The sequence below is a fragment of the Humulus lupulus genome, chromosome 2, assembly GCF_963169125.1.
Source record: "Humulus lupulus chromosome 2, drHumLupu1.1, whole genome shotgun sequence".
NCBI lineage: Eukaryota > Viridiplantae > Streptophyta > Magnoliopsida > Rosales > Cannabaceae > Humulus > Humulus lupulus.
Genome location: NC_084794.1, coordinates 10,101,653 through 10,117,297, shown reverse-complemented (window position 1 = coordinate 10,117,297; position 15,645 = coordinate 10,101,653). Strand labels below are relative to the sequence as shown.

Genomic DNA, 15,645 nt, shown 5'->3' with positions numbered 1-15,645 from the left:
ACTTTGCCATGGTATGCTTTTTGTTACGCTGCATGAGTAAGAAGTGGTGGGGATTGCTGCTATGAGACAGCGTCACAGCCCAGCCGACTCTGGTCCCTTTTATTTAACTCCAAAACGATAAGTACCATTATTTTCCATGTGAAAAAAAGTCCCACGTGTAAAATATACACAACAATATTCTTATAAAATAAAGGATATTTCCCCTTAAAACTAATTGATTTTAAGATAGAAGTATTTCCTCCCTCAAATTGAGTTTTGACTTTTACTGTACTCCTGCACTCTTGACCTCGGTTTGAGACATCTTCAATGTATGTCGATTCGTGTTGGATTCTATAACCTATTTCGGACGGTGTGTATACCCACAAATTTTTTGACCAGCCTTGTGATGTCCTATATTCCTACAAATTTGCTTAGTCAGCCTTGTGGCATTCTATCAAATATTCACGTTCGGTCATGTTGTATCTAAGGTCATTCATAATGTTCACACCTTTAGGCTCAAACGTGAGAGGCCTATTAAATGTGAAAAAAAATCTCACATGGAAAATATATAAGAACAATAATATCCTTAACAGAAAGGGTTACTCCACTTAAAACTAATTAGTTTTAAGATGGAACCCATATCCTAGTTCTAGTGGTCTTTTACCCCTCAAATTGTATTAAAGCAAATAGATGTTATATATGTAACTCTTGCTGTTTATAAACAAATAACTTGTCGTGAAAAAAAAAAGTCAAATCTCAAGTCCAAGCAAATTATTAAACCTCCTCCTCACTTTTAACTACTTTTGATTTTGAAAGAAGAACACATGTAAGTGTTTGGCCCTTGGGACCAAGGTCCTTGAGTGGTATGGGATCCTATATAAAATATGATATTTTTAAAACAATTATAGATAAAATGATGTTTATAAAATTTTTTGGGTCTTTGTGTATGTAAAAAATTGTATTTTTAAAAAATTTGGGGCCTCATTATGTGGGGGCCCTAGATACAAGTCTGGCCCGCCTATTTCCAGAGTCGAGCCTGCTTGGTAGGGGTGAACATTTGACCCGAAAAACTTGAAAACCCGCCCGACCCGCAGCCCGAAAACCCGTTTTTTAGGAAAACCTGTCAAAATCGGGTGAAATCCGACCCGAACCCAAAAAAATTGGGGTCGGGTTCGGGTTTGAAAATTTTTTAGCCTCGGGTTCGGGTTCAAACCCTAAATCCGAAAAAAAAAATGGTATTTTTTAAAAAAAGTGTAAAAAAATGGTATTTTTGCAAAATTTAGCTTTTCGGCCCAAAACCCAATAGGCTCAGCCCAACCCAAAATAAAACCTGAAATCTGAAAAAAAAAAATGGTATATTTGAAAAAAATGGCATTTTTGAAAAAAAAATGTGTAAAAAATGACATTTTTGCAAATCTGGGCTTTTCGGCCCAAAATCACAAATGGCCCAGCAAACCTGAAATTACACCCGAACTCGAGTGAACCCGAACCGGAAAAAACCCGAAAATTTCGGTTCGGTTTCGGTACCATTTTTCTTAACCCGAAACCCGCAAAACCCGAACCCGATGAGCCCAAAACCCGAAAATCCGACCCGTGTACACCCTACTGCTTGGGACTAATATTTCTCATGTTTGGCCAATAATTGGGTTTTGGAGGACCAAACATAATTGTCGGGTCCACCAAAATAGCCCATAGTTTAGGATTATACTAACCCACTTACCTTTTTATAGCTTAATGTATGGAGTTAAAAAAAAAAAAACTAAGGTTCATGTGTAAAAATGTAAGATTCACTATTATATTAGTGCACAAAAAAGTGCATCATAATAGTTGTGCTAAGAATTTTTTTTTCATATATATAAAACAAATGATATAATATATAGATTTTAATTATATATACAAATAATATATATTTTAAAATTCTATTTTCTTAATAATAAAATGTATAGAATTAGTTCTTTTTAAATATATTTTATTCTAAGGTTTATTGTTTTTAATTAATTACAATAAATTATTCTACTTATAAATTTAGTATTTGCCTACACCAATATAATACACTTCTAAAATAATCCAATCTAATCCTATCGATAGTTCAATCTAATTATGTATACCAAATTACAGTTATCATTACGTGACCAAGATTTGCTCAAAAGAGTAGTACCTATTGTTTTCATTTTTTTTTCTTTTGTTAACTAATATCATTAACATTACTAATACCATTAACTCAACTCAACTCTACAATTTCTAACTACTCAAAAAGTAGTGAGCTAAACTACAAAAGAAAGAAAAAGCAGATTTTTATGAAGAGGTCGGTTACCAAGTATCCTTATCAAATAAGTATTGTACTTTCAATATTATGTTCAAAGTTTGTGTACTGAATTTGTCTTGGCTTGACATCAAAAAAAAAAAAAAAAACAGCTACCAGCAGTTATTACTTATTTATTTATTTATTAATAATTTTAAGAGTATACCAAATTTATTGTAACAAAACAAGTATATAAAACTATCCACCAAAATTAAGATTTTTATTTGATTGAAGTGGGAAAACAGGGAAACCCTCAATACCTTGAGGCAGAGGCAGTCCTTATTATGTTAACTATTGTGTGTGTCTTAATTAGGTGGACACTCGACAACCCATCTTCTTATAGGCCCCTCTTTTTTCTTTTATTTCTTTTTTATTAATCATTATAGTATACTGCTAACAACACCTATTTTTAACTAAATATTTATTATATAGTATCTTCAAACAGCTACATACACCAATATATATATATATGTGCCTTATTTTAATTAATTCTCGTTTTTTGGACCTCTATATATGAGGACGTACGAGCTACTTGAATTGACATTAATATTGATTGCGCATGGTAATCACTCGGTACCTATTTGTAGCCTCTACACGTAAAATCAAAATAGTGACTAAATTAATCATTAGAGAAAAAGTTGTTGAGTTGCTCTGTTACATTACAGTCACTCATCACTAAAAACAGAGTATAATTATTTAGCAAATTAAAGAGTTAAACAAAATGTGAGTGGTTACTTTATGGTTGGTTAACCCTGTTTTATAATTCTTATTTAAAGTGAAATGTGTGAGACTCAATATTAGATTTCATCAATAACAGTATGACACATTCTTATAGTGTTAGACACTCGTAATACTCCTTACCAATTCTCCTATGAAAAATAGATAGAAAATGGCTGATTATTGGGCGGGTTGGTCGGGTTACAAAACATTTTTACTTGTCTAATGTCATAATCGAGTTAGCAAAAGTGAACACGTAACTTGCCCAATTAAGAAAAAAATAAATTTAACCCGTCCAATAGTTTGAGCAGGTTGGTCGGGTCAACCCGCCCAAACCGAAGTGGTATTTTTTTTTTGGCGGGTTGGTCGGGTCAACCCACCCAAACTGAAGTGGTATTTTTTTTTTTTTACATTTTTGTAGTTTTTTTTTCTTTTAAATACTAGTACTAATAGTGTGAAGTTTATCTTTTTAAGCTTAAAACAATATTTTTAATTTATAGTAAAAAAATAAAACAAAACTTAATTAATTTATATATTTATTTGAAAAAATTTCTTATATATTAATAATTGCATCAACATTAAAAGTATTAAACAAAGTAACAAACATATATTATTAAAATGAAAAAGAAAATTAATATAGTCAAAGTCCAATTACAAATATAAATTTAATTAAGTATATATATAAATTTAATGTATTTATTTAAATGTATTAAAAATAATAAATTAATAATAAGTTCTTCATTGGGTGGGTCGGGTTATATTGGGCGGGTTGATAATTATTTTCAATTCGCCTAATGTAACAATTTGGCGGTTTAAATTTTGATCGGTTTATTCGGGTTGCGTTTTTTGACGGTTTTTTCGGATTGGTTTGGGCGGTTTATTCGGGTTGGGCGGATTGTAAAAATTTATGCTTAGCCCTAAGAAAAACATCTAAAATGATTTCATAGCCACTTCATGTAACTTAGCTATAGTATTTGCTGCAAATTGCACTTCTTGAAAAGTTTGGTCCATCTTGAAGTGGCAATGCTTTTTAGGTCCTTAATTTTGTTACTTGTAATCATTTAGAAGAGTAATCTTCTTTTTTTTTACCAAAATAATACTGTTAATTGATCATGGTGGAAATTTTTTCCAATAAAAAAAAAAGAAACTTTTACATTGGATAATAAAAAAAATTAGGTGATGTTTGGCCGGGTAATAAAATAGAAAAGTTTTTTTTTCATTCTTTTGTTAGGTTTACTTTATAGAGTATTTGAATGTATTTTCTATTATTTTTGTGAAATGATTATTTTATTCAAAAATTAAAAAAAAAAATTCCAATACACAAATAAAAAATAGATATAATTTTTACTATTTTTTTATTCACATTAAATTTTATTACATTTCATTTCTATTTCATTATTTTCATTACTCCCAATCAATCTTACTTTTTACATATTACTATTTTTTTCTTCAAAAAACAATAAAAAGAAACTATATAGTCGGCTATGCTAGTGCTGCTACTTGGGAGTGCTTTTAAATAATAAGTCAACCAAACTTTATAATAAGTACTTAAAAATTTACAATATTAAAATGAAATGATAGAAATAAGAGTCTATTCAACACAAAATCAAACTTTGCAATTAAATATGTAACAAAGCGTTTTGTTACATTGAATAAATTATCATAGTTAAATAAAGATATGAAATCGCATAAGAATTTGGTATTAGTACTATTGTTAAATATGATTTTCAAAAAGCTTTAGATTACGTCTCCTGATTAGATAATCAACTTGGTCACATTAGAGTAACCTTTTTTAATTAAGCACTAAAACTTTATGTTGTGGTCTTTTTCAAAGAAGGGATTCGACACAATCATAAGGATATTCTACCAATTGACCTTTCATTATAAAGAGGGTCAAGATATAACCATACATCTTTAAAAAATATTCCAAAAAACTTATATGATAAAGACCATATAAAAAATTTTAAAAAAATATTGAATATTACTAGTAATGTTATCCATGATTACTATAAAAATTTGGGATTAATATATATATATATATTAAAATTAAAAAAAATTAGAATCAAACTCTTCATTTTCTGGTCCAATGATGATATTTATGATGAGACAAATAATAGCTAAAAAATTTGGGCCATAAATGGAGATCTTTTCCCACATCTTCCCAGTTCCCACCATCTTTTCCCAACCAAATTTTTGGAGAGGCTTCCACCACCATTTATTTAATGCCAATTCTATAAAATTTAATATTATTTCTTTTTTCTTTTTTTAAATAAATAAATAAGACCGTGTTTTTCTTCTTTCTTTTTTTATTACTTTATAAACAGTATTGATTCCTCATTGAGTGAATATAATTAATTAATGGTCCAAACGTGGTCCATTATTGTTATATTTATTTGACTTTCAATAGATTTCATCACTTGAAACTGCGTGTTTTGCTCATGCATATCTATGTGCCTCCCAAAATGTTTTAATGATACAAAAGTGACATCTATAAATGGAATGGACCATTTCTTTATTAGTCTATTCCTTTCTTTTCTTGGAACAATCTCAACTCAATACTTTTTTTTTCTTTTACAAATATAATATTCGGATATTACCAAAATATTATCTATATTAAACAAATTAGTATAAATATTTTGTTTATTCACAATTTTTGCCATATTTATTTTCAATATTATTGATATACATTACTAGTCTCTATTTGTTTCTTTTTTGGAACAATCTCGCTACTTTTTTTAACAAATATGTTATGGGTGGGTGTTTCTATTTACATCCCATTTTATCGCTTTGCTCATTAATAAATATTTTTATTTTTATTTTTTCCACCTTTATATTTATTATTTAAAAACTTAAAATAATCTTTGATAATCTTAATTAAAAAAATAATAATTTTAAAAAACTTAATCACTGATTTTATTTATTTTTTAACTCAAAATAAGAACAAAATATATAATGAATAATTTCAAATTAAAAAAATTATATCACTGGAATTTAAAAAAAAAAATCAAATTTTAACATAAACTTTCCAAAAATTAAAATTCAAGTTTAAAAAATAAATAATATAATTAATTAAAAAATTATTACTTTCTTTCATTTTTTAATTGTATGAAATAATAATAACTTATTAAACAAATTAAATATTTTTTTAGAAAACCAACTAATTTTTAGTACATCCATCTTCAATATAGTTGATTTTCTGAAACGTTAATATTTTTCTTTTTTTTTTCCTTGAATTATTAATTTTTTTATTTTTTAATTAATTGAAATAATAATTTATTAAACAAATAAAATATCGTTTTAGAAAACCAGTTATTTTTCAGTGCTTCCATTGTTATTGTTAATATAGTTGATTTTCTAAAACGTTAATATTTTTCTCTTTTTTTTCTTAGGCATTTAAAATTATTAAAAAATAATTATTAATTAAAAACCTAAAATGAAGAATATTTTTTATTATTTCAATTAATTAAAAACCTAAAAGAAAAAATATATTATTTTTTTGAAATTTTAGGTTTTTTAATTTATTAAAAAAAATTCAATAAACATTAGATGGAGGTATTTACAGCATAAATATCTAATGTTTCACACTTATATATTACAGTTAAATACTTAATCTTTTTTATACGACAAAAGTATTCAATGTTCAATATATGTTAAAGATAAATACATAACATTTTTTCTTTGTGGCAAAAATACATAAAGTTGCTAAAACATTGCTTTTTTAAGTACTTCGTTTGTTAGAGTTGTTAAACATATTGACTAAGTACACATTTGTCACTCTACAACCGGTCTATTTCATAATTTTTTTTTAAATATTTTAAATTAGAAAAATGAATTAAAAATATATTTTAAACTAATTCAAATTTAAAAAATACATATTTTGATAACAAAAATACACAAATTACGGAGTGATACATATTTGGTGAGTCAACACTTAGCAGCTCCAACAAAGGGGTACTGATAAAAGTAATATTTTAGCAATTTTATGTATTTTTGCCAAAATTTAAGTATTTATCTTTAATATATATTGATCATTAAATATGTATTATTTATATATTTATATATATACTCATTCATCATTTTATTAATAAACTTAACCAAAAGTTCATATTTTTGTCTGTGCTAAATTATGCTCTGTCAACAAGTGTGATATTATTTTCATTTTGTATAATATAAAGTCTCTTTTTTTTTTGTTAGATATATAATGTAAAATAAATAGCATTTTTGCCCCTCAAATTATTACCACTGTCTGATTGTGCCCCCCGAATGGTTTGCGTTGTTAAAAATTCCCCCCGAACTATTTCCGTTACTGATTTGTGGGACTTCTGTTACTTTCTGTCCTATGTGGCTAACGGATAGTAGATTTGGCATTTTGGGCACTGATATGGCAGTGTCTGGTCAATGCCACGTGTTTAATTTAAATTTTAAAAAAATTAATTTAAAAATTAATAATATTAAAACAATTAGTTAATTAGTTTAAAACTTAATAATCAATTTTTCTAAAAAAAATAATTTAAATTAAATAATTAATTGAAAATCAATTTTCTTATGAAAAAATTAATTACATTAATTATTTATTTTATTTGTTTGAGAAAATTAAATTGAATTTGAATCAGCCAAAACTAAAACTAAACTCTTTAATTATACTTAAACCTAAGTCCTAAAATTAACTCACAAACAAACCCTCTCTTTGCAATCCAAGACCAGGAGCACAAAAATTATTATAAATATATCAATAAAATTGAAAAACCAAATCAGACATAGCTAAATCAAATGATTCAATATGAGAAATTTATAACCAAGCCACATCGCTGCAAATTGATTTAAACAAATAGTAAAAATTCAAAATAAAAATCCACATTGTTTTTCAATATACAGAACACAAGCAAATAACTTAGATCCAGCAAACCCAATAATCTATTATTCATCTTCAAGCTCATATTCAAACAAAAAATTCAAATCTAAACTCAAGAACATTTCAATTTTTAAAACTCCATAACTGAAGGGGCAGAAAAAGAATGTTCAAAGTGGTCGACTGGGTTCCCAGAGGCTTGCGATTGGGTGCTTCGAATCTGGGTTCACAGAGGCTTGCGATTTGGTGCTTCGAATCTGGGTTCACAGAGGCTTGCGATTGTGTGCTTCACATCTGGGTTCTTGCAGCTGGGCTCGGGGATGCGTCCGCCTGGAATCACGTGGGTGCCTCGACTAGGCTCACGCACCTACGCGAGAGACTAGGCACGAAGGCGGATGGAGCTGGGGGTCTCGGAGTTCATGGAGATTAGTTGAAGAGGAGGTACGAATGGGTTCTTGCAGCTGGGCTCGGGGATGCTAGCGCTTGTAATCACGTGGGTGCCTCGACTGGGCTCACGCACCTGCGCGAGAAGCTGGGCACGGAGGTGGATGGAGCTGGGGTCTCGGAGTTCATGGAGATGGGTTGAAGAGGAGGTGCAGATGGGTTCTTGCAGCTGGGCACGAAGTCTCAAATGGAGCTGGGGTGGGACGTGGGTATGGCGGCTGCTAGGGTTCTAAGTGACAAAAGAAGATGAAGGAAAAAGAAGATTGGAGAGAGAGAAGGGGGGGGGGGGGGTGTTATCGGGCTGGGTTTTTTTTTAAGTGTCTTTTTAAGTTTTGAACTAATTAACTAATTGTTTTAATATTATTAATTTTTTTAAATTTTAATTAAACACGTGGCACTGACCTGACACTGCCATATTAGTGCCCAAAATGCCAAATCTACTCTCTGTTAGCCACATAGGACAGAAAGTAACAGAAGTCCCACAAATCAGTAACAGAAATAGTTCGGGGGGAATTTTTAATAACGCGAACCATTCGGGGGCACAATCAGACAGTGGTAATAGTTCGGGGGGCAAAAATGCTATTTATTCTATAATGTATATTGTAGTTGTTAAGCATCTTATAATTTTCTAAAAAATTCTGAATAATTTAATATATTAAAATCAAAATTCAAATAGTTTATTTCACGCGTGTTTGTTTTTTTATACGTGTGTGAAATAGATTATTTAAAATTCCATATTCAACATCTTAAGTTATCTATAATTTCTTGGTAACTATAATGTACATCGTCGTATCAAAAAATTAATTACAAATTATCTATGTACCAAAAATTAAAAAAACGTATGGATGAAAAAACATTATATATATAAATAGATACATTGTACGTGTTAATGCTAAATAAACATATGATACGAATCAAAAAATGCCTAATTATGATGTCTGGGCTCCCATTATCTGCATAGTAAGCAAAAACTATCAACAAAATAGTTTTATAATTTGGACAATGACATAAATACAGTATTTAGACATATAATTTAATAAATGAAAATTGAGTATTGAGTTAAATTTCACCACATGTACTATTCAATTATCAAGTCTAGGAAATTAATAACTCCAAATCAAATCACCTAACTTATTAGTGGCGCAACTCACCTCAAGAAGTGGATATAGTCGAGCTAGGGTTGTAATAAGCCCAATAATATATAGTACATTTAGGAATTCATTTTCCACTACAATAACTTATGCACGAACCAACCTATTCATTTAGGTCCCCCATTAACAATATAAAACAACACTATCTTTCTACACATTGTAAGAGTCAAGTAATCTAATAATTTTAAATGGATAAAACACCTATTTTGTTATTGTTTTTATATCAAAAGGGTATTACTGGAATTTTCTTGGTAAAATTCTTCTTAACACGCCAAAATCCTACCCATACCTTATAATGTGTAGATAGTGAGATATGTAATCCATTGTTGTATAGGATAGTCCATTAGGTCACATGCTTAAATATCAAATTCAAAGGACGCGTAATAGATGTAAACGACACTACTCATATTTTGGTCAAAGATTTTATTCTTTTTTAAATTTTGTGTTTTTATTCGTTATTTGTATTGGACTCTGTGTTTTGATAAATTATTTTTTGGATTCTGTATTTTGTAAAATAGTTCAAATATGCCCATAAATATGATTTTGATGAACAAAAATTTAAATATAACAATACAGTTCTTAGGCTAAATGACTGTATTTTTATTCTGAATTGTTAGTTTAATGAATTATTTGTGATTTTAGTTTAAATTTTTTTAATCAAAATCGAGTTTAGGAATCTATTTGAACTATTTTATAAAATACAAGATCTAAAAAATAATTTATTAAAGCATAAAGTCCAAACAAGTAATGAGTAAAAATAGAAAATCTAAAAAAGTATAAATTCATGATTTATTTATTGACATATAATGAGTCAAAATACAAAATCTAAACAAAAGTATAAATTCATGATTTATTTATTGACATATAATAAATCAAAATACAAAATCTAAACAAAAATATAAATTCATGATTTATTTATTGACATATTGGATTTGTCTACGTCATCTAATCTTCTTTTTTATCACAAGTAAAATTAATTTATTAGTGTCGAAATTGATCAAGTACGAATATATATGATTAAATATAGTTGTTTAACATGTTGTTTGAAAATATTTAGATGACAAGATAAAATATAGGTTTTCTCCGGTGCCACCACAAAAAATGAAAATGATTCACACATATAACATATGAAATAGCATAATGTACATCATTGATCAATAATCCACTCTTGGATAATATTTTTTTATAGATATGTATATTTTAATCTTACCCAAGTGTGAGTTGTCAAAAATGGTTTTTTCTTTATTTATTGTTTTATTTTATTTTTTTTTTTTTTTTGTCTGACAATCTTGTCCCTCATCATTAGCTCAATGAAATAGTGGCTAACTTCTTTGCACCCGTGGCACCACCCTCACACATTTTCGGATCAAGCTCTAGATTTTCCATACCTTTTAAGACTAGGCTGCTAAGTATAGCCAGAGCCAGTCAGCCAAGCCAATACAATCCCCTACATCGACACCCCACCCTTTTGAAACCCTCATCCAATCTCCTTCTGCCACGTTGCCAACCCTTAATGGTTATCCCCAGGGGAACCGGAGCACAGTGTTAGTAGCGAATCTTTACTCATTGAGCTCGTTTGTGTGACGTCTCTGTCGTTGTAATTTGTGTTAAAGACTATACCCTGGTCCATTCTCGGTTTCTCATTCGCTCTCCTTTTAAACTCATACTAACCACAAAGACTAAAGTCTTAAGATATCATACCATATAAAGAGAAAGATCAAATTTTTGCTTCTTTGCAAACTACCCTTTTGGATAGGAAGACTTGAGAAGAGGTTTTCTATTTTTTTTTCTTAAGTTTACCTCTACTGGTATCTCTTCATTTTCTTTCCTGTTCTTCATCTTTTTCCTTTCTTTTGCCTTTATTATAAACTCAGTTTGGTTTCACTTCACTTGAAAGTGCATATTTTTTTCTGAGGTTTTGTGTTTTTTTCTCTCATCTGGGATCCATAAAAATTGTCTATTTTGTAACTTTTTCTTCTTTGGAAGAAAGCATCAAGTGAGTCTAGTTTGATTTGTTAATAAGAATCTGACTAACTTGTGTGGCCTTATTCCATTGTAGCTGTTTTTTTTTTCCTTTCTGAACACAGTTCCATAATTGGTATATGAACATTTTTATATTACTTCTTTAAGTTAAATAGTAAAGTAACTGGTTTGACTAAATTAAACAATTCTTTTCATGGCTTAAGCTGTTTTTTTTTTCTTTTTATATATGTTGAGATGTCAGTCACTGTTCTTTGCCTTAGTTTATTTACAAGACAAAGCTTATAAATTATGATTAGGACTTTTATAATTTATAATATATTTTGAGCTTCTTTAATATTTCTTTTGCAGACACTTGGTTTTCTGGTCAGTCATGAATAACATTCCTGATTGGAATTTTGATGGCGATCTCCCTGTGAATGGCCAAAAGAATCTTACTGGGTCTGTACTCTCTGTTCTCCAAAATTACTTATATGTTACTTTTCTGAATCTCTCAAGAAGAAGAAAAATGAAACTAGAAAAAGGAAAACCAAAAGAGTTTAATAATATAGAAGGAAAAATAGTTGGACTTTAAATGTATAAACATTGCTGAAATTTCTGTGGATTCTTGTGGTGAAAAAAAAAATTGCAGGGCTAACCATGACTTAGTAGAGCTCCTATGGCGAAATGGGCAGGTAGTTTTACAAAGCCAGACACACAGAAAAGCGAGTCTTGGACCTAATGAATCCAGACAAGTTCAAAAAAATGACCAACAAGCTATAAGGACTGGTGGGTCATATGGGAATTCAATCAATATGGTTCAAGAAGATGACGCAGTGCCCTGGATTCATTACCCTCTTGAAGATGCCTTTGAGAAAGATTTTTGTTCCAATTTTTTCTCTGAATTACCTTCCTGTGATCCAATTGATATTGATAAATCTATCAGACATATTGATGAAGAGAGGTTATCAAAGTTTGGTGGTTCTGATACAACTCATGCTCTCTCAACCTCCCAACACCACAAACTCAAGCCCTCCTCCAATGGTGCGGTGCCTTGTCCTGAAAATCATCACATGCCTCCTCCAAGGCTCCATTACAGCAATTCAACCCATCAAAAACAGAACCTGGGACCCTTAGGAAAAGTGGTCAATTTCTCTCAGTTTTCTACCGTGGGGAAGTGTGATGTGAGGCCACAACAACATGTGGCAGTGAAAGAAACCGGGACCCAAGGAGAGGTCAGAGAGTGTTCAGTAATGACAGTCGGGTTGAGCCACTGTGGAAGCAACCAACTTGCAGCTGACCTTGATGTGAGCTGGGTTTCCAGTAACAATGGCGATGGGACCACTGGTTTGTCTGCGGGAGCTTTCAAGGACGATGTTCAGAAAATCTTGCCTCGGAGTGAGAGTGGAAAGACTGAGACTCTTGAGCCTACTGTTACTTCATCTTCTGGTGGGTCTGGAAGCAGTTTTGGAAGAACTTGCAAGCAATCTACAGCTACAACTGGTGCCAATAACAATAACAAAAGAAAGAATAGAGATGCAGAGGAACTAGAGTGCCAAAGTGATGTAAAAAATCTTCTCTCTTCTTCTTCTACCTATGTATTTTCTGTCTTATGTTGGTAACATGGTTTTAGGTTGCTGAACATGAATCTGCTGCTGCAAATAAGTCATCCCAACGATCTGGTTCATCGCGAAAGAGCCGAGCTGCAGAAGTTCATAATCTTTCAGAAAGGGTGGGATTTTGACTTGATTCCAAAGTTTTTGGTGTTTTTGATTCATTGTTATGTGTTTGTTAACTATGTATATTGTTTTTTAATCATGTAGAGACGAAGAGATCGAATAAATGAGAAGATGAAGGCACTGCAAGAGCTCATACCTCATAGTAACAAGGTTTGATACTTACTTTGTCTAATATCTTGCTTTCCAATTTTTCTTACCAAGTTTTGTTCTTGATTTTAAATACATAATAAGAGCTCATAACTCATAGTGGGTATTTGAACAATATAAAGTATTGATAGTGCTAATGGTAACATGATTAAAGATCATTTTTTTAGTCAACCTTTTGGTCAAGTTAAACATATTGATTACAACAGTTCTGATGCTGATATTTAAAAGGGATAGCAATGAAATTTCTCGGCTAATGGCCAAACCATTTACAGACAAATATGCGAACCAAGGTTCTTGTAATAAAAGTTTATTAACTGCCAACAAAATGATTAACATCTTAGCTGTATTGATTAAACAGAAATAGAATCAAATAATCTTTTTTAACCATTCCTTATCCGAACAATAATTGTTTTTGTATTCATGATATCATATCCATACTGTTTGAATGAATGAAATATGGTTGTTCTTTTGCAGACAGATAAGGCATCAATGTTGGATGAAGCAATTGAGTACTTGAAGTCACTTCAATTACAACTCCAAGTAAGAAAATTACAGAAGCTCTAACAACCGAGACTGACCTCATTAAACTTTTTGTAACTCGAAATCAATGAAACTTTTTTCGTTTTGATTTCGTAAGGTAATGTGGATGGGAAGTGGGATGGCACCAATGATGTTTCCAGGAGTACAGCACTACATGTCACGGCTGGGCATGGGAATGGCTCCACCTGCCTTGCCTTCCATTCACAACCCAATGCATTTGCCCAGGGTCCCAGTGGTTGATCAATCCATGATTGGGCCTCCAACTACAGACCAATCTGTTTTGTGCCAAACCCCAGGTTTTAACCCCATAAATTACCAGAACCAGATGCAAAACGCCTCTTTTCAAGAGCAATATGCACGTTACTTGGGGTTCCATCCTATGCAAACAGTTTCTCAGGTTTGTCTCCTTGTAGAATTTCATCTTTTGGTTATGTATTTCCATTATTATGCTCGAAAATACTTGATAGTCTAAAAATAAAGATTGGAAATTTCGGTTGTGCAGCCTATGAACTTGTTCAGATTTAATCCACAAGCATTACAACAGAGTCAATCTATAGCACAACAGGGCATTAGCACCGCACCTTCAAATTCTGGAATTCCAACTAATGGAGCTTTAACTGGCAAGATGGGTGAGTAAATTCAATCACTTTTTGGTTATGATCTGAGTAGGTTTGCACAGCCAACTTTGCCTACAAAAATTCATTTAAAGAAATTCCCATTTAAAGAATTGTTAGGACACTGTCCCTACTTGGTGGAATTCTATAGCTGTCGAGTACATTATCCCAACAGTTGTTTTCATATCTACATTGCTTTTTGCTTAAAGCATGGTCCTGAAATCAGTTTGGCCCCAGAAAATCCTTGTGCTGCTTCTCTATTTTGGTTAAACTTTATCTGTTAAGAAAAAGCCAAGTATATCTGCTTTACATGAGTTATTCCTCCTATAGCTATAAGATAATCATTTCTCTCTTGATAATTAATATGTATGAACTGGTAAAAAACTGTTCTTTTGTTTTAAGACTCCTTTCTCATTTCCTTTTGAGTTAAATTTTTATAGCTAAGCTGTAATTGTCATCATCACATAGTTTTGAAATGACAGCACTGTTTTTGTTCTGATGCTAATAGGTTGATGAGTGAGTCTATCAAGAAGCTTATCCGATTCCTATGGTCCCCCAAAAAAGCTATTTAGCTAGAATTCTTTGCAAGATGGTAAAAATTACTACAAAGGGTATAATGGTCTGATCTTGCTTGCTCAATAATTAGCCTGATATTTCTGATAAAGGGTATCCTTTTTTACCCCTTTTTTTTAACTATGTATATGTCTCTGAAACAGCTTGTTAAAGAGTGATTAGAACAAAGAAATCTCTCTCATTCAGTACTAAACTTGCTCTATAAATCAATGATCAGATGAAATATAACATATCAAGTTCTGGTTTATTTATTGCTTCTTCTGAAAGAATACATACTACCATTGTAACTATTGGAATCCAATATTTTTGGCTCTGAAATAAGTGAATATACTAGAAAGTTAATAAATATTATATATTTAAATATTTCAAAATAAGTGCAAGTGTTGAAATCTGTGATTGCTTGATGCAAAAAATGTCTCAATCTTTCTTTCTTAAGATTATGAGGGATTTGTCTGTACTGCTCTGCTACATACAATGAATAATAATGACAAAGTAAGGCCAAAACTTGAACTATGCTAGATAATGATATAGACACTGAAGAGATAACTGTGCAGTAAAATGTCAAAGACTACCAATTACTTTGTGAGATTCAACAAAACTTTTCATGCAATTAATCAAGTTAAGAGTTAAA

At 30.7% G+C, this 15,645-nt stretch overlaps 1 protein-coding gene across 3 annotated transcripts; it reads left to right on the top strand.

Moving 5' to 3' along the window:
- The first annotated feature begins 11,078 nt into the window (after positions 1–11,078).
- Positions 11,079–15,261, top strand: LOC133817240 (transcription factor PIF4). Of its 3 annotated transcripts, none has more exons than XM_062249697.1 (9): positions 11,079–11,214; positions 11,774–11,863; positions 12,054–12,966; positions 13,035–13,133; positions 13,225–13,290; positions 13,762–13,827; positions 13,925–14,224; positions 14,330–14,456; positions 14,950–15,261. In XM_062249697.1, the coding sequence occupies exons 2-9, from the start codon at positions 11,796–11,798 to the stop codon at positions 14,952–14,954; spliced, it is 1,644 nt and encodes a 547-aa protein (XP_062105681.1). In that variant the 5' UTR covers positions 11,079–11,214; positions 11,774–11,795; the 3' UTR covers positions 14,955–15,261. The 3 variants fall into 3 exon arrangements, with proteins under 3 accessions (XP_062105681.1, XP_062105682.1, XP_062105683.1); XM_062249698.1 differs by having other exon boundaries at positions 11,114–11,250; XM_062249699.1 differs by lacking the exon at positions 11,079–11,214 and adding an exon at positions 11,299–11,438.
- The last annotated feature ends 384 nt before the right edge of the window (positions 15,262–15,645 follow it).

Excerpts from the sequence above, each read along its gene's own strand:
- LOC133817240 (XM_062249697.1), top strand. The coding sequence starts at position 11,796 with ATGAATAACATTCCTGATTGGAATTTTGATGGCGATCTCCCTGTGAAT. Across the intron at positions 12,967-13,034 it reads AACTAGAGTGCCAAAGTGAT|GTTGCTGAACATGAATCTGC; the intron begins GTAAAAAATCTT and ends ACATGGTTTTAG. Across the intron at positions 13,828-13,924 it reads CACTTCAATTACAACTCCAA|GTAATGTGGATGGGAAGTGG; the intron begins GTAAGAAAATTA and ends TGATTTCGTAAG.